We start from the raw sequence: 27,449 nt of genomic DNA on the forward strand, positions 1-27,449 counted from the left end.
AATTAGTGTGCACAAATGTTGGTGATAATCTTCGGATCTGCTTTGTAACCAAAGCAACTGTTTTAGTTGTGCATGATCGCCCTACTAAAAACAGACTGTCTGCTTCTTTTCTCTGAGTAGAAATTTAAAACTGAACTCTAGGCACATAAAAAAGACACATTAATACTGCTAATACTTCTACTGTAATAGAGAAAAAATTCTATGTATAATTATTTAACACATGAAATTGCGTTAACCTGTCACTTCTTTCATTTATATCACAAGTTAGTGACAGACAGAAAAATAACAATTGCAAAAAAGAAAGTTTAGATATAAGTTTCCTGATACCTTGGAGAACATAGTGCAAAGCTCTGTTGTGCATGAATGAAACAGTAAATTAGCCAGAATGTCAGGTCAGAAGGGCAGGTCAAGTCCTGTCACTTTCACCTGTGCAACATCTCCAAAATCTTTCCCTACCTGTCCCCAGAGACCACCAAACTCCTTGTACACGTTCTTATCATCTCTTGTCTGGACTACTGTAGCATCCTCCTCCCTGGTATTCCACTAACCTGACTCTCTCCTCTACAATCTATTATGAATGCTACAGCCGGACTCATCTATCCTTCCCACCTCCTATCTTCTGCTGCATCTCTTTGTAGTTCTCTTCACTGGCTTCCATTTAACCATATAATCAATCTCAAGCTCTTGTGCTTTGCCTTGAAATCCCTCCACAGTTCTTGTCCCACTTACCTTTCTGACCTGGTAAAAAATACTCCCCCAGCTGCTGTCTCCGCTCCTCCAATGACCTGCTAATGACTTCCTCACTCATAACCTCACACGCACGGCTCCAAGACTTTTCTAGAGCTGCCCCAACTTTCTGGAATGGTCTTCCTTGTCCTGCTCGGCTTGCTGCTACATTCTGCTAATTTAAAAGAGCACTCAAAGCCCATTTTTTCAAACTTGTCTACCTGTCTTCTTCTGTGTTTTGAAACCCTCACTACTTCCCACACTACATATCTCCTCTCCTATTGTGTGTTACTTCCCCACCTCCTAGAATGTAAGCTCTTTGGGGCAGGGTCTTCTCCTCCTCCTGTGTCACTGTCTGTATCTGAGGTAGCAAGTTGCAAAAAAGATCCTCTTTGGAATATAACCACTAAGTGGGGTAATTATTAGCACTAGAGTACTGGCTTATGTATGCTTGAAGAAAAAATTTCAATTGATTAATTTGCCTACTAGGTACAGTTTTTGTTCTATCACGTGCACACACAGTGGTCCAGTACCATGACCTAGGGGAGCCTATACAACTTCCAGTGGATATGAACATTATGGCAGGAAAAATTAAAGGTGTAAGATCAAGATTGTGATGTTTTTTGTTCGGACTCACACACATGGGTAGCCAAAGGCAAAAAGATACACACCCATATGACAACAAGCAAGAATTGATAAAAAAATGACAACTTTAAAACCTTGTCATTGTTTCCTTCAGAAACTGAACAGCTTTTTCATGATTCTTCTGTGCATCTTCAACCACTTTACGATAACGTTGTTCTCTTTCTTTTATCTTCGTTATTTCCAGCCTGAAATGATCAAGACAAAAAATTTATCCATTTATATGCATCCAACAATAAGGATGTTTTATGTTTAACCCATGATAAAACTAAGCGGTGTGCAAACAAAGCTTTTTTTCTACTTATGTGAACATTTACTCAAGTGTTTCCAGTGTCTGAAAAATAGAACTGTCAGGGTAGTTTTTGGTTAAACACCCAGAAAGCCTATGCTTCACACACGTCTGCACCCTGTCTCCCGTTTTTTTTTCAGAAACTAACACTATGACAATGAGAATGATTTGAAGGTGGTGCTGTGAGAATGAGATAATGAAGATTCAATACATACAAAATTGGAAACAAAAACATTTACATACAGTACATTTTAAAATAACTGTAGCAGATGAACAATAAAAACATTCTCAGGCAAAACAAAAAAAAAGTGTAAAACGCATACCTGTGTAAAACACATACCTGCTGTATGAAAAATAAGTGCTTAGCACTAGTGACTGCTGTACAGGTTCTCTTAGTAAACTATAATTGCTAACTCTGATTTTACTGTATACTGTAAGCTTCTCCCAGTGTGAATTAGAAGCCGTAGCAAGTCAGAGAAAGCCTGTCTCATTTCCTGGCTCAAAAACATATAACACTAAAAAGCCATTACCTACCTAAATGATCGGTCCCTGGCCTGACCTTTCGTTGGTTCACAATTCTTTCAGCAATAGTGAATGACCTTAGTATTACATTATCACAGCTCTCTGTTCTCTCTGTTTTAGGAAAGCAATGCAAAATACCTTACTAGCCCCTCCCACAAGCCACCTTTATAATCAGGTAAGTAATGAAAATGGAAAATTTTGTTTAATAATTTCAGTAGCATTTTTATAAGAGGACGAGGCATGAGAAACCAAGGAGGGCAAAATATTAGCAGATTAAACTTTAGATTTAACTTACTGTTTTTCTGCCTGTTTCTTGCGCTTAGTCTGAGTCAGTGACACTTTCTCCCTGTTAGCCCTCTGGTCTGCCAAGTCCTTGTTCTGTCTGTCCAGTTCTTCTTCATCCTGTTCAAGCCTCTCACGAACATCCTGAAATTTTGCCTGCTCCACTTCAATGTGCCAGAGGTCGTACCTGTCCAATGAGGACAATATTTACATGGAAAGTACATGCCATAGCAAAATAAATGCAGTACATCTCTACAATACACGTACATTTCCCTGAGTTTTGTTTATAGCAACAAGCAGATGTCTTCTCGAGAGTAACAGGTGATTAGTTATACTTAAATGGCCAGGACTCACCACAAACCTCTTTCTGAATTAAAGGATGCTACATGATAGCCCACAAGCAGTTATTAAGGTGCTATACAAGGGACACATTGTAAATAGGTCCTTTTAAAAAAAGGAAATTATTGTAAAGAATCAGAAATTAACTACAGTATAGGAAACTACAATATGTTACCAGGAGGGCCTAAGTAAAAATCCTAAATTAGCTTTAAACCTCAAAAAGTATGTTGAAATTAAAACACAGTGGTATGTAATTTTAAACCCCTTGTTTATTCATTGTATGAAATGATAAAGATTTTTTTGTTTAACCCTAATATCTGTTTTTTACTTACTAAGAATCTACCCACTTGTAGTCTCCTTGTCCTATAAATGCATCAGTGGGCAACAAGAACACAGTGGAGTGTATTGGAGAGTGGTTTACACTTAACTTGGAGATAAAGGCTTAGCCCCAAAGACATCAAGCCCCACACAAATAGGTTACATAAACATTTAAAGGTACCTAAGAGGCAAGGTAGTAAAAAGTCCCATAAGTAACCTTTATTCATAGGACCCTTCCGAGGTGTGTTGTTGGTGCATTGTGCATGCAGTACAACCTGCCTGTATTGCAAAACAAACACAGAGAGCTAATGATAGGATTTCCAATGAATACAGACAATTTTTTCCTACATTTCAAACATAAGCTGACAGAGTTTTTAACTCTTTTCTACTTTATTCTTAAATTTAAAGAAAAATGAATATGGGATGTAAAACAGACTTTGACTGTATTTCATGACATTTCCTATTGTTAAAAGCAGCAGAATAGAGCGGGTGAACTCACTCATTGTCATTTAGAATGCTAACAATCTTTGACTCCACATCTTTCTCATTGATCTGCTCACTGTTCAGTCTCTTGTGAAGTGCGCGCAGCCGGAAGACAGCAGCCCTGTGATATAAAAACAATAAGTCATTTGTTAAAATAAAAACATAGTGCTGAAAAACATGAGACAGTATCATTTGTTCCTCAAGTCATACAGAGTCGCGACTTTTACAAACCACGTCCTCCTCAGAAATCTTTTTAGGTTGGGTGGAAAAAGCTGTAGGTGGGTGGTGGCCCCTGTATTGTTAACCAACTTTCCAGGAACCACCCAAAAACAGCCAGGTGGTTACTGAAAAGTGCCCAGGTAAAAGGGGCTAGAGAGAACACTGATGCAAAGCCATTTAGAAAGATAGGCACCTTTAGAATGGATGATCTTTGTGTCTGTGTCAGTGTCAAGGTTATTGGTTTGACATGAGTTTGAGGCAATTCTTAAGTAATTGAGAATTCACTGACAGATACATTTGATCTACAGATGACCTCCTGTCCCAGTCCCCAGTGAGAATTCATGATAATCTCAGTCATCACCTAAAATGGTATAACAGCGCAACCTTTACTCCTAGATTTTCCTTACTTTTTATTATTGATTGTGTTGAAAGTTAAACAGCAGGCTGTAATGCTGGCCTTCTTTCTGTATGAACTCTGTGCTGACAAAAGACACTCACTGAAATGTCATATAAACAAGATGCTCTCAAGATTACTCGAAAGAAAAGGCCAGTACCAACACTGCATAAAAAATGAGACGTCCACAACGAATATGTGTGTTACTGTATTCAGCGGTCATTTTCATTCAATGCTATCTGATCACCATACAAAAACACAACTGTAGTGAACTGTTGTTGTATTACCAGAAACAAAATTAACATTAAGGAAATGATATTCATAGAGCACAGGCATAATGGAGAGACACATAATATGTTATTTTTTATATGTTTTATATATTTTTTATATGTTATTTCTTTTCTCTGAACACATAAACTTCTGCTCACAACTGTTGTCTGAAAATGTCCATATTCTCTGTAAACCCCCGTCATAATATTTCTCTAAATGAAGACTTTAGTTTTGTTTCAAGCATAAAGATTCAGATTTTTACAAATGCCCTATGCAAACAGGTGCTATCTTAAACCATTATTTTAAACAACAGAACGTTAAGGAATAGTGAAATCTAGAATGAATAAAATGTTGTGTGTCATCCTGTGAATTGATATGTGTATGTTTGTAGCTCTGACTAGATACAAAATGTGAATAGGAAACAAACAGCATTCTGGTTTTACATTCACATAACTGCTCTTTCAAAAAAGTCATAACAGAGTTATATATATACACACATATACATATAAACACTGCCAGAAATGTACGGCAACTGTTTGTTGTGTTTCTCAGGCAGTATAATATACAAAGCTGCATCTTACCTTCAGAGTGCTCTATTCCAACAAGATAAAGCAGATGCCGAGGCTAAATATGTGCCATAGACCAGGACCTCAGGGGGATCTTACATCACCTGTAGCATCTGTTTGTTACTGAGCAGCCATGACTACAACACATGTTCAAAATTTATTTACTCTGAATTTACTAGCCATAGGCAGCCATAGTTCATATGCACATTTGAAATCAGTCTGCCCTACAAAATGCTGCAGTCCCCTTGATTTCTGTACAGTACACCTAGCATGTGTTCAGGGCAACAAATTACAGTTGGTTGATTTATGCCTCCTATGCTATTGATAGAATGTGAAGATGTCATCTTACTTGAAGAGAATTATGCAATCATCAGCTTTTGATGTTAGCTTTAAAAAAAATCCATTCTTAATTAAATACCTTGAAATTATAGTAGGCAGGACATGTGCTAGAAGGCTCTGGTGTAAGAGGCAGTTATGGAATAGGCACTACATAGAATCACTGAGTGACCCGCCTCACTGAGTGATCTACCTACCTGATTTAAGGCCTAAACAAATGGTTATTAAATGATACAGTGTCATTTTTAGCTTTCCATAGTACAGCAAGAACAAACCTGTCAAATATTGCTTTGTGGTTGACTGGACCTTGGTAGCATTTAGCCACACATGTAAACACTTTATTTATATCCAATCAAATAAGCCATTGCATCACACATGCATTGGTAACATTTGTTGATCCAACAGCTTAAACCTAATCAACAGTTGACTTTTTGCTGTTATGAGCATGGATAGGCTATTGCAGGAAACAACCAATAGGTTTTGGTTCTGTATCAGTGCACCTGAACTGTTGCATACATTGCATGTAGGTTATGGTATCTGTTTATGGCAACCTCAATTGCAAAATAGTAGCTGTGTGCTACTCTAGCCTGTTTATACATTTTGTAGTTACTACCTTGAAAATCTGCTTACATGTTATTAGCTTGTTGTTCTGTCTGAATCTCCATTTCCACACTAGATTTCTGTTGCTCCAAAGATTCAATCCTCTCTTGGCATGCACTGAGCTCTTCCCTGAAACAACAGAGCATACATATATTTAAGTCTGATTTGTCATATTTAGTTTTTGAGGTTCAATGATAATCGTACATAAGAACATATAATACTTATTGCTCTTGCCACAAGTAATTTCAATGTAATGCTGAAGTAAGACAAACATTGCATATTCTCACTAACTTTGGCCACAGCAGGTAACAATATTGGATTCATGAGAACCAGAGGACGCTCCAGGTTTGATAATCCAAAGCAGAAAAAGAGATCAGACAGGTGAAAAAACCCTGTTCAATTGTTATAATGTTTTAGGATTAACTCAATTTAACAGAGAACAGCTCAATTATACTACTACAAAATTTGTTTGAGTTTATTTACGCCTGAGATCCAACCTAAAAGTGATCTATATCTGTAATGATGTTATCAATGGTTCTTTTATGATTGTTTTGTTTCTTAGTAAATGGAATTTTTAATATAATTATGTGGTATCTGATCTAATGAATATTAATACAATGCCTTTAAAGTCCCTAGGTAATTTCCTCAAACAAATTTTGTAGTAGTTATAATTTTCCAGGACATAAGTCAGGACCAGTGGTGTCTGTCTGCTCTCCTTCATCTTTCCTTTCTGGTTGATCTAACTGTCTGCTCGCCTGCTATGCTTGATTGACCTAATACATGTTGATTCCTGAAACTGTTATAAAAGATTTTTGTTGACATGTATGCCTGCAGGTCCAACTGTCCTCAGAGGACTAAGGCCACACACTATTGTAGTTAGGTGAAGAAATAGCTAGTAATAGTTAGTCACATTAAAATGGACTTATTCTGTAACAGGTAAGGCTTCCTCTACATGTTTACATGGTTGTGTAATGCTACAATATAAAGAAAAGCAATAGAGAGACCCTGGGTCTAACACCTGCAAATCATTTGACTAAAGCCCCAGAAAAAAGCTCTTATAAAAAATTATTTTACGGTGTAATTTTTTAAATATTTCCATGTATTACTATTGTTATATCTGCCATTCACTATAATCAGACTCAGTACTACTGCATTCTTCACCTAAAATGTAGAATGAAATTTTAACAAGAAAGATTAAACAAGGAAGCAGAAGTGTGGACACTTTATTTTAATTTCACCAGTTGCAGCGTTGATGTCTACAGAAGCGCCTGATGTATATTTAATGCTGCTAGACTACATCTCTCACTAGTGCAGTCTGTAAAAAAAAAAAAGAAAAAGTAGATAAAAAAAACACACCTGATTTTCTGAAGCATTAATTCCTTATCCTGTTGGAAACTATCCAGCTGCTTCAGTTTTTTACGAAGTCGGAACATCTGAACCTTGTCAAGATATCTAGAACCTTTAACTATCTTATATCGATCTGTGTGCTGTTCATTGGACCTGAAAAAAAAGGAAAATTCACACCCAAAAACAGTCATTTTTCAGAAATCCAATGTCGGTTTAATTCATCACACAAATCCAGCAGACGTTCCCCAACCCCCATGCCTAATACTGACATTTGCTGTCAGTCGGCATTCTTTTCATCCCTTTTTACACTAAAAATCACATTATTTGTACATTTCCTGTAAAAGCATTTCAATTCAGGGAGCATGCTTCCATCAATGTGTTTGAGTGCAACACATTTAAAAAAGGTTGATATCTTTATACATATGTTGTTTTTTGTGCTTTCTCCTGTCACTGCCGACCAATTTAGAAACATTTTTTAAAAATGAACCTTCCAAAATAAAGACTGTTTATGTGTACCTGTCCAATAAATGTTTGTTCTTTTAAAAAATAAATCTGCAACTGCCAGCCGATATTTCAGGATCTAACAATCATTTTGGTGTGTTGAGTACCAGGCCCTCCACTTTGTGCTCCTATAGTACTGCTGTGTACTGTACTGATGGCCAGAAAATGGTACAACATAGAAATCACGCATTATTTTGCATGCACTGTGCAAGAAAGTCTATAGACCTATAGCACAAAAGTGGAAATAGGGAAGGTTTCAGAGGTTTCTGTTCAAAAATGTATGATGGCTCACTACAACAGTAACTGTTTATGTGGAAACAGTGGTCTCTCTGTAGTGGTCCATCACGCTCCCTAATGAGTATGACCTATAGGTCTGAAATCAGCATGGGTCACATTCCAGGGTTCTCCCCGGCCCCTTTTAGCAGGGCGCACCGCCCAGCACTTTTCAGAAACCACCAGGCTTTTTTAAGGTGGTGAGTTTGGTCATCCCACCCAGATTAAAACAATTTCTGGGATCAACATTGAATCCCATACTGAGTGAACAGACTGGAAAGACTGTGTCAGACCTCTGCAGAGAGACCACAATTTCCACACAGTGCATGTGTTACTGCAACACATGAGTGCTAGGATTTTGATCTCCTTGTTTTTTTTTAATGCAGCTGAAACTCCATTTTCTTGCAAGAAATTAGACTCTAGTTCCCTTAGATAAAAAGAAACTGCAGGCCAATTGATATATCACAAGAATGTACGGAACAAATGGACTAAGCTGAAAGATTTTATTACATTTACATTTTTTAAACTGTTTGTTAATGGCTTTTTTCTGTGAGATGCACTTTTCATTAAGTTGTTGTTCTCTAAACCTTTTCTAATACTCTTCTGGAATAATTTGTCTCCTGCAGAACAGTTCAAGCACAACAAAAAAAAAAAAATCACTATCTTTTTTTTCTCCTCTTACAATACATAAATAAACATGCTACAATTCCGTACAGACAATTTTAGAGATTCAGGGTCATCTCAGTTAGGAATATCACTCTGAAGAACACATAAAAACAGCATTGAACAGAGACCAAATGGTTATTGCATGCATTTTGTTTTTCTGTGTGCTTTATAAACCGAAAATGCAGCCAACACAGCCCAATCCTCCAACACATGACAAGCAGAGATAGTGTATGCCAGGCAGATGTCACATACTGTGCTTACCAGTCAGAGTCAGAATCAAAACTGTCATTTATTTCATCAAGGACATCGTCATCCTGGAGATTTTCTGCTGTTTCTCCATATGGAAATTCATCATCTTGAAAGGGAAAAACAAGAAGCACTAGATGCATGGATACACAAAGGCAAATATACATACACATAGAATCCAGAAAAACCTTGTAATAAATGTCATATTTGTGGAGTAATGCAAATGTTCTCACATTTTCATCATTAAAGAGGCACCATTATCTTGCTTATGCTGGGTAAATTGCCCCTGAAAAGCAGCCTTTTCATTGTACCTAAAAGACTGTTAACTTTAGCTTTAAACTAGTACTAAACCCAGTGGATACTCACCTGTCTCCATTCCATTACGGGCACCACTATCGTCTTCCTGCTTCCACATTCTGATATTGGCCATTTTGATGAGCCGGGATGACTGCATGGGAAGCCTGTATGTGCCGGCATGTTCAGCTCAGCAAATTTTGACAGCTGGGACAGCGATCAGGCAGGTAACAATACTTATAAAATAAAGTCCTTCCTGATGCCAAATTTTTGAAAGCAGAACTTTAATTCTTCCTTATCGTCTCATGTACACAGGCATCAAACTCAAAACAGATATATACTCTAAGAATAAAGTTCACTTATTTGCTCTTTTTTGGCCTGATAAATATACATTTCAAAGCATTTTTTATATCTCTACATTTTATTGTAGCAAGCTTTTAGGTCAGTCTAATTTGCTTTTATTTGTTTTGGGTTGATTTGATTTGCCACCAGAGTGGCACTGAAGCCCAACTTTACTTTTAGATGAATATACAAAAAAAAACCCAGGTCTTATTAAATTATTTAGGGAGGATCTCACTGTATTACCTCCTACCCAATGCTGTTACCTACAGACCTCTTGTTCCTAAAACTGAATGACAGATCACCTCAAACCTGTTCCAAAACCACATACAGGTGTCAGATCACTTTCGCTGGAAACAAACTTTGGAGATAATTTTCAGCGGCAGGTGAACGAACGAGCGCTATACACAAAGCTTTGTTCTGTTCTATAGAGATGGTAGGGAGGTGGACAAACAAGGAGCACCCGCTTTACTCTTCTCCATAGAAAAGTTGAGCGCTTTTTTCTGATCAGTCATTTATCAATCTGCCAGGGGACTGCCATACACATGTCAGTCACCCAGGATGAGTACGACTGTCTACATAACATAGGCTGAATTTAGTTATATTTCTAAACAACTCCTGTTCTTCACATAAAGTCTCACTATTGAATATGTGCCACCTAAACCTAAAATTCTAATTTATATTGAAGAATATGAGAGGCTGCAGCTTTGTGCTGTCCAAGTATTAAAAAGAGTTTTATGTTACCTTTTATGTGTTCTTCCTGAGCCCAGAGGTAACCAGGAAGATTTTCCTCCTCCTCCAAATACAACACCTCGGATTCATCTTCTGGCCTTTCAGAAACGATAGAATCGTCCATTTATTCAACGGATCTGAAAAGATAACAGGAATGCTTTATAGATCTAGTTCATCCAACAGCTACTGAAAGGAAAATTGTATTCTGTGCCAAACAGCTAAATGGTTATGTTTATAGCCTTATTCAGGGTAATCTCCATTCTAGTAACCAATCAGATTCTGACCAGATTCTACGGGGGATACATTTCCATTGCTTTAGATTCGATTAGGAGTTTCTTTGACGCATATAATACATTTTTTGGTTATAAATGCATATTTGCTGTATTGAAACCTCAACTAAGATAAATAATAAGTGTTCCATATACACAATCCAATAAAGTTCCAATGCTTTATGTAACCTATCATTAAGGAAATAAGGGATTGTCCAGTGCCCACCACCTGACTGCAGATATGGTATTTATTCCCCTAATTGTGCAAGTAATATGACTGGGGTTCAATCACCAGAGTTATTAATATTAACACTTTGCTTTTAATAGCAAGAAAGCTATTTTTTAGATAGCGGGTAGTAGCTCAGTGCTTCAAATGAGTCACATTGCAGATAATAGAGGACTTTCTTTTTTTTTTTAAGCAACTTACTGTGTATAGTTGCTTTCTACGTAGGATTGTTTTTAAAGCTTTTTAACTCTATGCTTTCCTCCACTAAAGTGACTGATCACCTGGATAAGAATCTTGGAGCACTGCATGCAATCACGCACACTAAACATGTGCACAACTCCTAAACCATGCAATTAAACATGGAGTTCTAGATTTACAGACACAGAAAAGTGCAGATTAGTATTATCTAAACCATTATTTCTTATATCCAAGTTTACTCCAGCTCAGTGACTCCAAGGGATCTATTTATGAACCAATAAATCTGACATTCACCGAAAAAATACCCTGATGGAGGATTAATTACTGCCATTGAAACACATGGATGAAGAAGATTGTCCATCGGGGAATGTTTCAGTGAATTTCAGATTCGTTGCTTTATAAATAGACCCCTAACTACTATACATAAGTTAAATGGGAAAAAATGTTTTCAAGAGGTCAGCAATGTCAGGCTCAGGGATGGGCAATGTCTCTTCTGCAAAAAAATAACATTTCCTGTCTGACTGCAAGATTTTAAATAAACTCATTTGTGCCCATTCCATCGCAAGGTGCCGGCATCACCTTCCCTTATTACTTTTACTTTATTATTACACAGTATTTATATAGCACCATCATATTACACAGTGCTGTACAAAGTCCATAGTCGTGTCATTAGCTGTTCTTTACAGAAGCTCACAATCTAATGTCCCTACCATAGTCATATGTCATTAATGTAGTCTAAGGTCAATTTTTAGGGAGAAGCCAATGAACCTAACTGCAAGTTTTTTGGGATGTGGGAGGAAACCCACACAGACACGGGGAGAACCTGCAAACCTCATGCAGATAATGTCCTGGCTGGGGCTCGAACCTGGGACCTAGCGCTGCAAAGGTTGGAGTGCTAACCCCTGAGCCACCATGCTGCCCTTCTTCTCTTCCTTGTTTCACTCTGCAGCCATCTTGATTGGCCGGGCCAGGATGGAGTAACTCCTTCGCAGGTACACAAGAGTTCATTAGGAGCCGCAGCGGGACCTGGGATGTGCCAAGCATCCTACATGACGCTGCGTAGTGTCTTTCGGGGAAGGGTCCTCCCCTCCTCCCATGTCACTGTCTGCATCTGTTATTTGCAACCCCTATGTATTGTACAGCACTGCGTAATATGTTGGCGCTATATAAATCCTTTATTAATAATAATTAGTTTGCTGCAAGGCAGGTGTGCACCACAGAGCACCAACACATGCTGGACATGTGCAGCTTTTTTCACATTTCATCAGCAAGATCAGGCAGGTAAGTTGGGATATTGCAGAAGGGACGTAGCCTATCTCTTTCTGTAATACCCACCTACCTGATTCTTCATTTTGATTATTAATTTTGGTGCAATGCATGAAGCTGCACGCATTGACACAGGTTGCTCAGTCTCTTTCATTCTTATCCACAAAAAAAGAATAAGATTTAAATATCCTAAAACATACATATTATCCATACACACGTGTACCCACACTGACATATTTACATTTTTTGCATTTTTACATAAACATAGCTGTGAGTGTAGGAAACCATAATACTTACATAGAAAGTTGTGCTGGAAAATAAAACACGCTGCTCTAAATTCACACTGAGCTAAAACAGCCTAAAGACAGCAATAGTTCCTGCAGAAAAACTCTAGAAAGTTAGAAATAATTAGGCCTCGTCCCTTCATTCCCCTGAGATAAACAGCAGCTAGACGCGTCACCATGGCAACGGGCACAACCATTGCGAAGTGGAGTAAAGTATTTTATTTTAAAAGCCACAGCTTGGTATTCGGGTTGTTAAGTGTAAAGAAACTGAGTCACATTCCTAGAAATTTCTATTGAAAAAAAAGTACAGTGTAACTAATACTATACAGATCGGTTCCCCCCGTGTCGCCGAATGGTATGTTCCTGTATTGGAGTCTGCGCTGTTAGACATGGCAGTGTATTGTGTATCCAGGCAGCAGGGAGGCTACAGTGGTGTGAGGGAGATTTGCTCTACACAAGAGAAGTTTGTCTCAGGGAGGTTCTTTTGTGTTTTATTGTAAAATTCACCAGGGAGCACTGTGCTGAGCAAAAGAAATATCTAGAAATCTCTGCTTTTAAAAATATGAAGTTACTGTCATCGGTTGTGCTTTTTTTTGTTTTGTAGAGAGATGGGAGGGTTTGAAACCTCTTAAAGTGAAGCTTAACTGAAAACAAAAAAAATGACGCTTACTTTTAATCCTGCAGGTCCCTAGATGGCGCTGGTCCTTCCCGTGATCCGGCCTGGAATTCCTCTTTGTCTTGGCCCTGAGGAAGCGCCGAGTGCTGCCATTTTAATTCTTCACTTTGGTCTTTTTGGTCTTCTTGGCACGTTACCCGATCTTGCACAGCGCAGGTGGAGATCGGGTGGCGTAGCCGCTGTAAAGGGGAAAAAAGAGCCGATCTCACTGCGTATGTGTGAGATCGGCATCTCTTTGCCTTAACCTCCTGGCGACAACCCTGAGTGTGGCTTGCGGTAATAAAACACAGCTGATATCGGTAAACCTGAGTCACACTCGGGGTAGCTAAAAAAATAAAGACTTGCCTGGTCCCATCGGTGTCCTCCAGTGTCCTGCCATCATCTGACTGCATCCTCTTCGTCCGATCTGTCCCCCTGGCGAGTGCGCTGACTTTCCCTGGAATATCCCGGTGATGTTGGTGCGTGCAGGAGCGTGGCGGAATTAGTTTCAATACAAAATAACTGTATTGTTATGATTACTTTGTATTGAAACCAATACAAAATAATAATTTTTATACAGGTTGACTATCAAAAACCCGGCAACCTTTTTTTACCTCCACACACGGACCAGTCTTCCTCTCACAACCCCTGCGGACATCTGGCACAGTTCCAGGCAGCAGAGACGTCTCAACGTGTATTTAGTTTAGCAAGCAAGATCTAGCAGCTGTTTCTGCAGAACAGCGCCATCAAAACACTAGTGGCCAAACAGTGTAATGCAATCCAAAATTCATGCCAGGAAACTGAAGGATCGGGAATATCAATGGCCGGATTTTCAATTGTCAACCTGTATATATATATATATATATTAATATGCTACTGTACAGTTACATTACAGGTTTCAGTATTTTTGATTTATTTATGCACCCTTGTTTAAACAGAATTTTTTTTTTTTTTAAAGTTTGCACAGCAATGTATTCATTGATTGGACTTTACTGTGTTTTACAATAGGTTGATTGTCTTGAAGAAGAAGGGGCACTTGATAACCATGCTAGAATCAGATCAGTATATTATTTATTGCCTTCTATCCCTTAGTGGACTTTGCACTGCTCTTTGCATTATTAAACAAATCTGTATCAGAATTGGAGGTTTTTGGCCACAGCACAAAACGTATTTACACGTGTATGGAGCGGAAGAGTGAACACAGCAGAGAGCACGGATATGATGGTCCTGCAACCTGGGGTTTGAGCTGTTTGTTGACTGGGCATTGCTCTTCATTGGCATGCAGTAATATGTACTGGCAGCTAACACAGCACAGACCTCTCATAATAGGATCTGTGGCATTGTGATGGATTCCTGCTTTAGTTTGTGTCCATTTATTGAGTGATTTGGCCATGGGATATTTCACTTGCTTTCTTCTTTTTGCTGTTACAATTTTACAACAGATAACAAGCCACAGGTAATGTACAATTGTTATTAATTATATTTCAACATAAAATGTTACTAGTGTACTTATTGTTCAAAAAAAAAGTCTAAATATTTAAAAAAAAAAGTTTAAACAAATTTAAGTTTTTATTGGGGAGGATGGAGGGGCACGGTAGGAGAATTAAGGCAGAAATACATTTATATTGAACTGTACAACATGCAATTCTCTCCCTTGTCCATTTTTATTCTTTTATCAATTTACTAAGGCAAAAGAGAATATATATATTTTTTTGAACTTTTTGTTTCAATTTATTAGCTTTCATTCTAATCATACAAATAAACAAGCCAACATAAAATGTGTCATACAATATTTGTTTTCCAACAAATTATAATTAAACAGTGTAATCTCCATACAACACAGTTTTCAAATTTAATTTTATATGTCTATCCCAACCTTTGGTATAAATATGCAGTGTTATCAATAGAAGACAAAGTGGAAAAGAAAAGTGAATTCTTATTGTATTGTAATGAAGTAATGAAGATTGAAACAATAGGAAATGAATAATGGTTAAAAGATGAAGTATTAAAAGCTATTTCCTCTCACCCTATATATCACTGAGAGATATTAAATAAATTACACAAATTTAAATATGATTTAGATAAGGATTCACAGGTCACAGGGTTTTGTTTTTTTTTTGACGGAATCACGAAACAGAAGTAGGGTCTGTATAATTATGTTGTATTGGAGGGAAAGGTATTAATACTTTTTCTCCTCCTATTAATAAATTAATTACACGTTTGTTTTGAGTGTGATAATAGGTAAAGAGTTATAGTAGATAATTTTGCCACTGAGGAATATATGAGGGGAGTGGGAATGGGGAAGTAGTCTATAATACAAAAATGAACCAACTAGGAGTATACTGTGTATCGAGATAATAATTCTAATAAAAGATAAAGATCAAGTAAAAGGGAATATTTTTAGGTGACTTTGCAAAGTGATTTTTTTTGAATAAGTTAAAACAAAGTAAAATTCCTTTCTGCAAAATGACCTAATCACCTGCTAGGAATATTTCAATACCAGGATTTTTGCATTATTGGATGATGGAGATCAGCATTTCATTACTAAACTAAGTGAATCGTCCATTTGCAAAGGTCATTTTCATTTAGCTTGGTGAATTAAAGCTTTTATCCAATGACATGCATGTAAAATTTCTGGTTATTTCTCAATTCCTTTGCATATGAAAGTATCTTTTGCAAAGTTAAATTTTCAACTTTGTTTAACTAAGATACATTAAAATTCACTTTAAAAGTGAACCTGCTCGTTTAGTAAATCAGGCTCAGCATATTGGATGCTTTATGGATGCCTAGGATAAAGTCTGCAGGAGCCATAACCCTATTCTCCAAATGGTCAGTTGTCAGTGACTGTACCTGTGATAAGTTTATGGCTGGTGAAGAAATGATTTATTATGACAAGTACCTTCTGTCCTGAAGAAAGAAGAATGTGATCTGCTTTGACATAACTCAGGGATACAGAATTGTCATCCATAAAATATTCAGCATTTAGAATTGTCTGCATGGCTCCATAGCAACAAAGTTATATCCAAACTTTCCTTCTCCAGCTGTCGTTTTTTCAATGTAGGTCTAAATCTAGAAAATCTGTGCCAACACAGTCTGTTCTTACCTATTACACTGTCATATGTATTGTTGTATCAGAATTTGTCTCAATTTATTTGTGTACACTGTTTAGAATATAGTACAGTCATTTTTAAACTATTATTGCAGTCTTTGCCCTAATGGCTCATCCCCAGCAACCCAAAGTTTTGTTTTACTTCCCTGCCACTGCTATCAACTGCCAGGAGTGAGGAGAAACAGCCCAGGTTGGATCTTGAGTTGGAGATTTACCAGAGCTAAATGCATAATATAGTTCTGGGCCAATCACTGAGCATGAGCGGGTGAGATACCTGCTTCTCTATATCATTAGATAATGGGCATTTGCTTTGCTTTTGGTAGCTGAGCAGAGCTACAGGGGAGAAAATAAAAGATTTCCAGTGTACTCCTGAGGAACTAAGCTGTTCTGTGTGCCCCCTTTGCCTGAGCTAAACTAACCCGCCCTCCGAGGATTTTTACAGTACAGGTTCAAAAATCCGGCATACTTCGGACCTGAGGTGTGCCCGATTTTTTAAAAATTCTGGATTTTTTAAGGTTAATTATGCTGTATATATTAAAATGAAATAACACTAAATGAAATGACACTAAAGTAAAAGCAAATTAAATTGTATGTTACATGTTAAATGTTCACCAACTAAATAAAACAGTTTTACAGAATTATAGTTCAACTAAACAAAATAGTGCTTTAGAATTTTAATCATTACTGTACCCTCGAAAAAAAGCTAAATAGCAGATGGGCTATCAAGACAATCATCTTCATGACTGACAGTAACAACATCCTCAGCAACAGGAACAGCTTCATTTTATCCTGACCCTGCATTTGCAACCCATTGACCTTTAGAGGGCTGATTGAAACAAACCAATACTTTCAAGTGTTCATAAGCATGTGACCACTCTTCTGGTGCTTTGGGTTTGGCCTAGGTCTAATATGTAAGTGCAGGAAAAACCCTCAACCCTGAGTAGGCTCTAAACAGACCAAACAGCAAAGGAAAAGTGTGCATGAGCATAATCATAATATAATACATAGCATATAATAACATATGTTAATACATATTGATAGCATTTCCGTAGGCAGAAAAAAAATTGAATACTCAAAATATTGTTTTTCTTTTTGCTTTAGCAATGGCGCTGAAGACATTGGGGAATACATCGGGTCTAATATAGAGATGTCATGGATGCCTAACTTAGATGAATTGATGCAAGGATATGCAAGGAACTTCAGGCCTGGAATTGGAGGTACTGTACTTGTACTGTTAAATGTCTCACATTTGTGAACACTCATTAGTCCTACAGGACTCATGGGAAGATGGCCACCAAATTTTTGTCCAGGAATGTTGGAAATAGAGGTGATAGAGAAAAAAAACTTTCTTGAAGCTAGTTATAATACATAATGGAAGATCTGCATATTGCAAAGGCAACAGGCAGTCTTAAAATGAGGCTTACACAATCTGATCAAACATTTATGGGCAATTGACCCTCATAATTACATGAGCATACATTACATGAGATGAATATGCCATCCTTTAGCCTCTGCTATTCTAGGGAGATTTTGAAGTGTGGTCATTCAGTCATAAAAATATTTGTGAGGCTCCAAGAGAAGGCCTGGCTCTCAATCAGCATCTCTGTCGGCAATCATTCTCACCGAACCTTGTCTTTTTGGAGCTGCTCGTGTGCAACAGGGCACAATTGTGCATGGAAAACAATACAGCCTTTCCCAAACTTTTTTCACAAGGTTGGAGACACAGAATTGTATCGGATCCTGTAACATAAACCTTCTTAGTGATCAAAACTCAAAAGTAAAAATAATAAATCCCAAGCATTACTCAAACAGTGTTACTTCTGATGTCTCCATAAACAGAACAAAACCCAAGTTCATACTTTGATCCCCTTTATGTGTTCCTAGCTATTTGCTAACTGCCAACTTAACTTACTTCTAATTCATTTTTATAAGTTTTTATAATGTCTATATTTTAACTTTTTCAGGACCTCCTGTGATTGTTGCAGTAGATGTTGAAGTCACCAGCATTGACCATATATCTGAAGTAAACATGGTATAGTAAACTATTCAGATTTTTTGCACACTGGCAGAGTTAACTAGCCTGAGCCTTGGTACCCCTTACAGGTGCATGGAGACAGATAAAATATGTGTCTAAAAAGATTCAGATCAGGAGACAATTAAGTGTCTGTTGGCCACCAGTCAAAGTTTGTCTAGGAAAGAAGGAATATCATTTGTAGTAAAACCTTGTCCAAATGCTTTTATTTTATACTTAGTAAGTGTCTGTGACCCGTGTTTAGAGACTCTTTCTTCAAACATCTGTCTCTGCCACATACAACTTACCATTTTGAGCAAATTTCTTTATTGCAATGAATACATGCATGAAAAACATATTCTAATGCTTGTATCCTATTGTAACACACTGCAACTGGAAGATTGTGCTTTTTTATCTTAATAAAATTGCATTGATTATTTAAACACTTTCAATTAATTTATTGAACCCTAAAGGCACTCATCTCAGGAGATTCATTGTGATTCTCTTTTTAATGAGAAAAGTCATCAGTTCCCCCTGTTCCCCAAACTGAAAACAATTTTTAAATCTAAAAATGTCAGACAGAAGGAATCATTGTTATGGTATTGTCTGACATGTTTAATCAGTCTCAAAATCCCTCTGCTGCCTTGATTTATCTTTTGTGTTAATGCATATGGTTTTTTATTTCAGTATTCTTTTTAGTTTGAGGGAATAAAAAGAAAAAATAAATAATTGTCAAACTTCAGTCTGTTTTCTTAACAAGTGTATATCCTCTCCGTATAGATTTCATTGTTTTGGAAGAATAGGGAGATGTAATCTTCTAGTGTATTCTTTATAGAAGTGTCGGGATATGTTAGTAGCTTGCTTTAGATTGTGCTCATTTTTGATGTTTTAAAAAATCTTTTTAAGATGGCTGTGCACTGGATTTGTCTTTGTTGACTTATCCTGAGGGATGTGTTGAAGCATAGGTAACTCTGAATTGTATTCATTTGGTTACCATATTTATCATTTGGTGAAGAATCTTAGCAAAGCTGTTTCTGCTGTGACACACTAGAGCTGGTGACAATGGAGTTACACAGGAACCACCACAGGTTTCGCCGCAGTTGCACCAAAGCCTTTGCTTGTTGAATGCTACTTCTGCTTGCCGGCAGTGTGCACTGGAAGTCTGGGCATCCATCCAGGGACTTCCAGCTTGAAACAAACCTGTTGCAAATGTTTTGCCCTCGGTGTTCCAATCTATCACAGGAGCTCTTCAATAAATATATAAAAGACATCCTAGGACTAGATTGCCTTTTTCTCAAGAGTTTACTTGGAGTCAAGATTATCTCAATGAAGGGTTCCTCTTGCTACTATAAAGCACAACTATAGTAAATACACTGCCAGAAAAGATGTAAGAAAATGTTGTACTCTCCAATCCTAGAGGAGGTTCAGTATCAAAGGGACACTAAATTAGAGAGGGACACATTAGAAGCTGTACAGCAGTGTTTCTTGAGTAGGGTTCCTCCAGAGGTTGCTAGGGGTTCCTTGAGCAATGTGCAATTTGTACCCCTCAGATCACTTACCACTGACAGTAATGATCTTTTTGGCTGTAAGACATTGTTTCCAGTGACCTGCAATGTAACATGCATTCTTTCTACTAACCACGGCACTAATGTACTGTAAGCTGTGGATAAGCTGGATGGTGGATAGAGTAATTATATCCGGGGGTCCCTGAAAAACAGAAAGTCATTTCAAGGGGTTCGACCATGTTTAAAAGATTGGAAAATACTGCTTTACAGTTGATTAAAATCCATAGCAGTCATATTATGATGTATGCTCTTAAAAAGGCCTTTTAAATGTTTTGGTACAACAAATAGGATCATGGGTGTAGTTGTAAAAAATGAAGAGGGGGTTGCTTGACTGCACATTTTTTAATGAATAAACATGCCTTAAAAAAAACAGATGAGCCAAGTTTGGCAAAGCAGATCACCAAAATGAACAATACTACATTACTGCGTGTTGTGGTGCACTTCAATGCATGTGGTTGTGTCAGAGCTGTGTTTCTGTGCAGTGTTTCTCAACCAGTGTTCTTCAAGAGGTTGCTTGGCGTTCCTTGAGCAATGAGCAATTTGTGACTTTCAGGTCAGTTTAGGTGACACCAATGATCTTTTTGGCTATCTGTAAGGGTGACATTCTTCCCAGTGATCAGCAAGTAAGAGGCATTCTTAATATTCCCACTGCAGTAATATACAATGAGGTGTGGATATAGTAATTATAGCAGAGAATCTCTAAGACTTGAAAGTTATTTCAAGGGTTTCCCCATGTTTAAAAGGTCAAGAAACACTGCCTTAGTGTGTTGGTGTTCTAGTCATGCAATGCACTAAGGCAGGTAACAGGCATTTAGGTAACATGCACATTAACATTATCGCAACACATTAATAAAGTGTAAATGAGCCCTCAAAAAGTGACTTTATTCTGAATAATAATGAAACTGTTGTTTGGTGTTGATATACAATTTATTGCAGCGTAAAACCAGTAATCGGTCTTGTTATTGTTCAGGAATACACAATGACAGTGTTTCTGCGTCAGAGCTGGAAGGATGAAAGACTTTCTTATAACCATACCAACAAAACTCTTGGCTTTGATGGTAGATTTGTTGAGAAACTTTGGCTTCCAGATACCTTTATTGTGAATGCCAAGTCCGCCTGGTTTCATGATGTGACAGTGGAGAACAAACTAATCCGACTCCAGCCAGATGGTGTCATCCTATACAGCAGCAGGTAAACATCAATCTCTAAAACAGGCGTGGGCAAACTACGGCCCGCGGTCCGTATACAGCCCAATAGGGATTCTTCTCTGGCCTTTTCTTTAGGTGGTCAGCTCTGGCTGGTGCCACCCCGAGCAGGGTCAGGAGAAGGACCCCGCTGGGGGGGGTCACACCGGCCAGAGCTGCCGAACATGTCCCCCAGATCTGAGCCTGCGATGGGAGAGTGGGCGGACTGTCCCTGCACACAACCCGCCCACTCTCCCATCGCAGGCCCAGATCTGCGATGGGAGAGTGGGCGGGGTTATGGCATCATGACTTCATGTTCAGTGGCGTCATGATGGCATAACCCCTCCCACCCTCCCATCAGCCCAGCCCCTCTGTCAAATTTTATTTCAGATTGTGGCCCTTGACTAAAAAAGTTTGCCCACCCCTGCTTTAAAAGCTTAAACTGAAAACACTGTATTCTAAATAAGGCAAAAAAGAACATCTGCAGCATGTCAGGTTTTAAAAAGGGAAAACTGCGCTCATTTACTCTTTACTGTCTATTTAAACAGCATCAAATTTACAGGACATTACAAAAGAAACAAGGGATAAATATGTAGGCTCTTAATGTATACTTGATCTAGGTCAGTGACATAAAAACAACTGGAATCAAAGGACTAGGATGATGGGCAGAGACGTAGCAATAGGTGTAAAAGGAATGACGTCCCAATATTTCCCTAGTCTAACATTTTCCAACCCAGCTGAACTGCCCTTTGTCCTCCCTTTCTTATTCAATATTTCCAAACATGTAGACATGGCATCAAATGTAGGTATTACTACAGATTCCTGTTTTCAGGAAGCTATATACAACCCCTCCTATTAGCCATGGTCTACTTGAATGTCTACTTGAAAAATCAGATATGTATTAAAAAAAGTAAAAGTATTATTTAATAATTGTATTAGCATTTAGAGGAAAAGGGGACCAGGGAAGGCAAAATATTAGCAGATTAGTTTCAGCTTTAACTTTATTACAACAGCTTTTTCTCAAGCCTAACGTTTATTGTTCAGTAGAGCCCTAAGCTTCTTGGGAAGATATGCAGCATACCACCAATGTATATGCGGCATACCACCAATGTATAAGAGATATAACAATGCCCCCGGGGAGACAGGCAGTTTATAAGCATGCACATCACTCCACGTTCATGAGCATTGGCATGACTTGTAACATTAACTTAGTTTTTACCATGATTGATTTTTCTTTTAAAACCAATACCACTTTTTTTCTAATGACATTCTCTTCATTAAACTTACTTTGTACAAAAGCATAGTAAATAGGGAGTACTGCTAAAGTCAAGTCCTTTATGATTTTACAGAATAACATCAACTGTGTCCTGTGACATGGACTTGACAAAATATCCAATGGATGAGCAGGAGTGCTTACTGGACCTGGAGAGCTGTAAGTCCTTTCTAAAGTGGAAATAAGATACCGTATGCCTGCAAAAATTAAATCAATGCATTTCAGTCTGTAGTTGTCACATTTTAGTCCACCTCCACCACCTAGTTTACGGGATGCCGAACAGTAAGAAAATAACTCATCAAGTCACACTGATTAGCTATTAGATTTATTGATTCTTAATGAGCCAGAAAGAAGCATTTGATATACGATGATCACCCCAACTGCAGTTGCCACTAGCTTAGCATATTTCTAAGAAGATACCTGCCCATGAGTGGGTTTCATCATTGTAAAAAAGATTTCATTTCGTGCTCCTGGTGATATATTTCTACAGCATTATAGGTGTGTCATGAAAACTTTGGGCAGCATGTGAAAATCCCACAGATGCAAGGTCCACTGTAAAGGCAACCAATGAGTAACAGTCTGGCAATAAAATTTAGAAAATCTGTCTGCCTCCGAACCCAACCAAAAACAACTCTCCACTAAATATTCTGTTTCTATATTTATGTACCTTTAAGGAACCTATTAGGATTTATAGGGATCTAAAACTGATAGCCCCACTGATTTAAATCTGAAAAAACTAATTGCCTGGCCGTCTTTGGTTTCATTACTTCCTCAGACACTGACTCCGAACAGTTAGCAAAAGTCAAAACTCCTGGGGTCTATTTATAAAGCAGTGAATCTGGCATTCACTAAACTTGTGAGGAATCAAAAACATGGACCTGAGAGTGTTTGGTGAATCTCAGAATTGCTGCTTTATAAATAGACCCCCTAGTCTTATATTGCAATACTAAAGCCAGTAGATTGTGATAAAGCCAAGGAACTAGTACTTGATGAGGTTATTTATATTATTTTTCATGCTTCCTCAGTACCAGTTCTTTTATAGTTAATAGACAACCAAGCAAATGTTTTGTTATACAACAGAACCATTAGAAGTAACACAATACATAATAAAACTATAAATTTGACATTTAAACTTTGCAACAATGCTCTGGTGGATTCAGCTTGTACATAGACTTGTTTCCGTGTCATGCAGTGCATTAATGACAGTTACATTCATTAGATTTGTCTGTGTGACAGAGAGGAAGTGGCACTTTTTTACCTGGAGCAAATTCATGAACATAGCTTGAGAGAGGAAGTGTCACTCCACAGCATTGTGCTTCACTGGGATAAAAATTGCTGAATATATTTTGACAATACCTGAGCATACCATTGAATAATAAGGTAACATTTTATTAAAACAGATGGCTACTCTGCAGAGGACATTCTCTATTACTGGTCGGACAATCAGGAGCAGATCCATGGCCTGGAAAAACTTGAGTTAGCACAATTCACTATTACAGACTATAAATTTACAAGAGAGGTGATGAACTTCAAATCAGGTAAGGACATGAGGCTGTGTATATACTGTATACAAGTGTACAAGATTACAATGCTACTGTAGCCTTTTAACGTGTTAATTCATGATAAGGAAGGGTTAAAACATTTGTCTGTGAATTGTCTGTGTGAATTCCTTACATTTCCTGTCTGTTTGGGAAATAGTAGGCAAACCCAGTAATGATGGAAAACAAAGAATAGGGTTAAAACTTCTTTACAGGCAAATGTACCTTTGTACAATAGTATTTTAATAAATTATATAATTTATTTCCCTCCACACTCTATATTGAATGGCTTAAGCTAAAACAAATACTTATCTGTAGTCCAATTCCAGCAAACTTTATTATATGGCCCTTCTGAAAGCTGCAGTACGATAAGAGTTTCTCCCCCACTCTCAAACTCTACACCCCCAATTCATATCCCAACATCTTCGTCCCTATAATAACACGCTTCCGGGATTAGTGAAAATGGCCTATTTGGCTGTTTATTATACAAATTCTTAATTTCAACTATTATAAAACACTTTATAATAAACAACATAATAACATTAAAAAATAACAATATTAACATTTTATCAGTGCAACTTTATTATATAACAATCTAACAACTGTATAATAAACATAACCCCTTTCGACCAACACCTTAACCTCCATTAACCCAGGGACCTGCGTTTCATTGATATATATCCTGCTCCCAGGCGCCATTCCACTGCCTTGGGAACTATATCAACCACGCCCCAATCCCTTCACCAATGTACCCCCACATGGTACCAAAGAACCATTTTGGAGACCCCATACCTTAGATGGCTCTCCACAGCATTTCATCACTTTAAATACACCCTGCCCCCGGGGAGATCAAACCGCCACACTTCAACCGAGCAAAACATCCTACCCCTTCAAACTAAGGGAAGGTGGGAATCACTTTCTTTTGCTGTCCTCTCTTAATCTCACCCCTGACCCTTTTGCATCCCTATATCCCTTCTCTTCCTCTACCCATTGTTCCTTTTGGCACCAATCCTTGACCTTTACCCCTCCTACTTATGTCACCCCATACTTTCCAACCTACCACAGCCTTGTTCGACTTTCCCCACACCAGTCATGCTGGCCTTTCACCTATCCTCCTTCCTCTCGGGCTCCAGGCCCTACTTTCTCCTGAAAAGGGCCATACTTCATATATGCCATTTTCATTTCTATATGAAAGCTATACTTTCCCATAGGTATTCATTGGGAACACAACTACACAATCAGTAATGAATAACAGTCACAGGTTTTAACTTTTTCCTACTCAATCCAAAACAACTAAAATTTGGTTTTAAGATACCATATTGATATGATTTTTGTAGCAGTGGGGAGACACTTGTTTTTTGGTTTTGTCTTACATTTTATATTCCAAGTAGGGAAAAAGAAACAAAAATGGGTAGTTAATAACAAAAACATAAAAAATGATTTACCAATAGAATTGAAGTTTAGTAGTCAGACAACATTGTATCTGTGACAGTGAAAGATATCCTACTAGTTGGATCCTACTAGTAGATATCCTACTATCAGATGGAGTTTTTATCATGCCAAGAGTAACATTAAATTTGTGTTTTTCATGTGTACCTGAGCAACAAGCTTATTCATCTGGCTGCTGCCAGCCTCACTGCATATACATACCCATAGGTGAACATATCAGAGGAGTGATTGAAGGTAAAGATAGGCAACATTCCCAGCAAAAAGAAAAGTATAGGTAGACTTTATAATCTCACAGGAGACATAAATCACTTTCTGAATGTCCTTTGTTTTGTATGTTGCAATTCATCATGTGCACCACATGATTATTTTGCAAATGTAAAAAAAATGTAAAATGTAAAAAAAAAACAAGTTTGTGAAAATGCAAGCCCAATGCTTCTTTATTCTGAAGTTCACAAAGGAGGAGACTGCAGTGTCATGCAACAAGAGGCTGCAGACAAGTGATCTAATTCTCAAAAAGGAAGAAATAGACTAATGCCAAGATGCTAAAAACTTACCCAAGGTTAACATAATAATAGCATAACAAATTATCATTGCAATAAATCACAGCCAGCACATTGCTCCTGAACACAGATGCCTAATTCTTTTGCACAAAAGGTGGCATTCTTTCAAGAGTGAGATTTGCAAGACATGTATCTAATTTCTCTTGTCAGACATCTCCTATAACTGTATACATCACTTCTCTACAATCAATATCCCAAGCTGTTTATTATTCAGCAGATCAGCAGTCTCTTCTTCATTAAAACAGCAGGGATTCTGAAGGGAAGAAAAACATAAGGACAACACATATTTTGCCTTGATACTTTATTCATCGGTACTGTCTGCAAATATTTCTGTTAATAAGGGTAGTTCAGCAGCAGCACCTCCAAAGGTTCTGACTTTAAAAAACCATATCTCTGATGTTTAGGCAAAATAGGCCAGTTATACTGAACTCACCTTTCGAACACTGAAATGAATATCTATGGATACATTTTTTATGCAGTTTAAATTGCATCACAAACAGATGATACCCATTAGATGATCCAGGTTTACCCACATCCTCAGCTCACCTTAACTAAAGCTAACCCACGTTCTTTGTCCCCCCTAAACTAAACTGGACTAACCCTCTTCCCTACTCATTCACACTGGAAAATGTGATATAGGCCCTGATTTATGAAGGCTCTCCAAGGCTGGAGAGAATACACTTTCAAAAGTAAACTGTGTGATCCAGAAAACATGGAATGGATTTTTAAAAATCATTTTCTATTTGCTAGCAAATGTTTTGAATCCTGGACCAGATCCATTCTAGGTTTGCTGGATCACCCAGTTCACTTCTAAAAGTGTATTCTCTCCAGGCTTGGAGAGCTTTCATAAATCAGGGTCATAGTGTACAACATAATGAAATTCAATATCTACATTTTGATATGGATTCAATTATAGGTATATTTCATTTCATTAAAAAAGAAGCAAAAGATCTTCTTTTCTTAGGATGCAGTAATTTACAAAGTAAAGGAAAATGTTGACTTTTTTATTTTTCAGCAGGTCAGTTTCCCCGACTGACCCTTACCTTCCAGCTGAAGAGGAACAGAGGGATGTACATCATACAGTCCTATGTTCCATCCATTTTACTGGTGACAATGTCATGGGTTTCTTTCTGGATCAGTCAGTCAGCGGTTCCTGCAAGAGTTTCTCTAGGTAATTGGCAAAAGCTATAGAAAATACATTCACAGTGCAGATAATAAGAGGGAATAAGAAGATTTCTTTAAAGAACTACTCCAATTTTCTAACTTTTTACTTTGTACGACAATCAACTTTGAAATCATCTTTTATATAACCGTTGTGTATCATTGACAAAGAATGAGTATGTAGAACGACAATTCTGGATCAATCTCTTCATCCAGGATTTAATATAAAGTTGTCCTTTAGGAATCAGCATTTTCAGTCTTCATTGTATTTATATTTTACTATACATAATATATATACATATATATATATATATATA

The 27,449-nt window shown here is 37.6% G+C and overlaps 2 protein-coding genes across 4 annotated transcripts in view; one reads left to right on the forward strand and one right to left on the reverse strand.

Moving 5' to 3' along the window:
• CFAP74 (cilia and flagella associated protein 74) overlaps nt 1–12,765 on the reverse strand; it is an 83,872-nt gene extending 71,107 nt beyond the window's left edge. For both annotated transcript variants that reach the window (XM_072425653.1, XM_072425651.1), the window contains exons 1-8: nt 12,641–12,765; nt 10,397–10,521; nt 9,035–9,128; nt 7,343–7,486; nt 6,017–6,115; nt 3,618–3,722; nt 2,475–2,648; nt 1,446–1,556 (exon numbers count right to left, since the gene is read on the reverse strand). In XM_072425653.1, coding sequence (XP_072281754.1) covers nt 1,446–1,556; nt 2,475–2,648; nt 3,618–3,722; nt 6,017–6,115; nt 7,343–7,486; nt 9,035–9,128; nt 10,397–10,508 — 839 coding nt within the window. In that variant the 5' untranslated portion in view covers nt 10,509–10,521; nt 12,641–12,765. The remainder of the gene's footprint in view (nt 1–1,445; nt 1,557–2,474; nt 2,649–3,617; nt 3,723–6,016; nt 6,116–7,342; nt 7,487–9,034; nt 9,129–10,396; nt 10,522–12,640) is intronic.
• Nucleotides 12,766–13,091: 326 nt separating this feature from the next.
• GABRD (gamma-aminobutyric acid type A receptor subunit delta) overlaps nt 13,092–27,449 on the forward strand; it is a 21,311-nt gene continuing 6,953 nt past the window's right edge. For both annotated transcript variants that reach the window (XM_072425654.1, XM_072425655.1), the window contains exons 1-7: nt 13,092–14,738; nt 17,493–17,608; nt 18,356–18,423; nt 20,938–21,158; nt 22,501–22,583; nt 23,825–23,962; nt 26,987–27,142. In XM_072425654.1, coding sequence (XP_072281755.1) covers nt 14,674–14,738; nt 17,493–17,608; nt 18,356–18,423; nt 20,938–21,158; nt 22,501–22,583; nt 23,825–23,962; nt 26,987–27,142 — 847 coding nt within the window. In that variant the 5' untranslated portion in view covers nt 13,092–14,673. The remainder of the gene's footprint in view (nt 14,739–17,492; nt 17,609–18,355; nt 18,424–20,937; nt 21,159–22,500; nt 22,584–23,824; nt 23,963–26,986; nt 27,143–27,449) is intronic.

Source organism: Pyxicephalus adspersus, chromosome 11 (assembly GCF_032062135.1).
Source record: "Pyxicephalus adspersus chromosome 11, UCB_Pads_2.0, whole genome shotgun sequence".
NCBI classification, from domain to species: domain Eukaryota; kingdom Metazoa; phylum Chordata; class Amphibia; order Anura; family Pyxicephalidae; genus Pyxicephalus; species Pyxicephalus adspersus.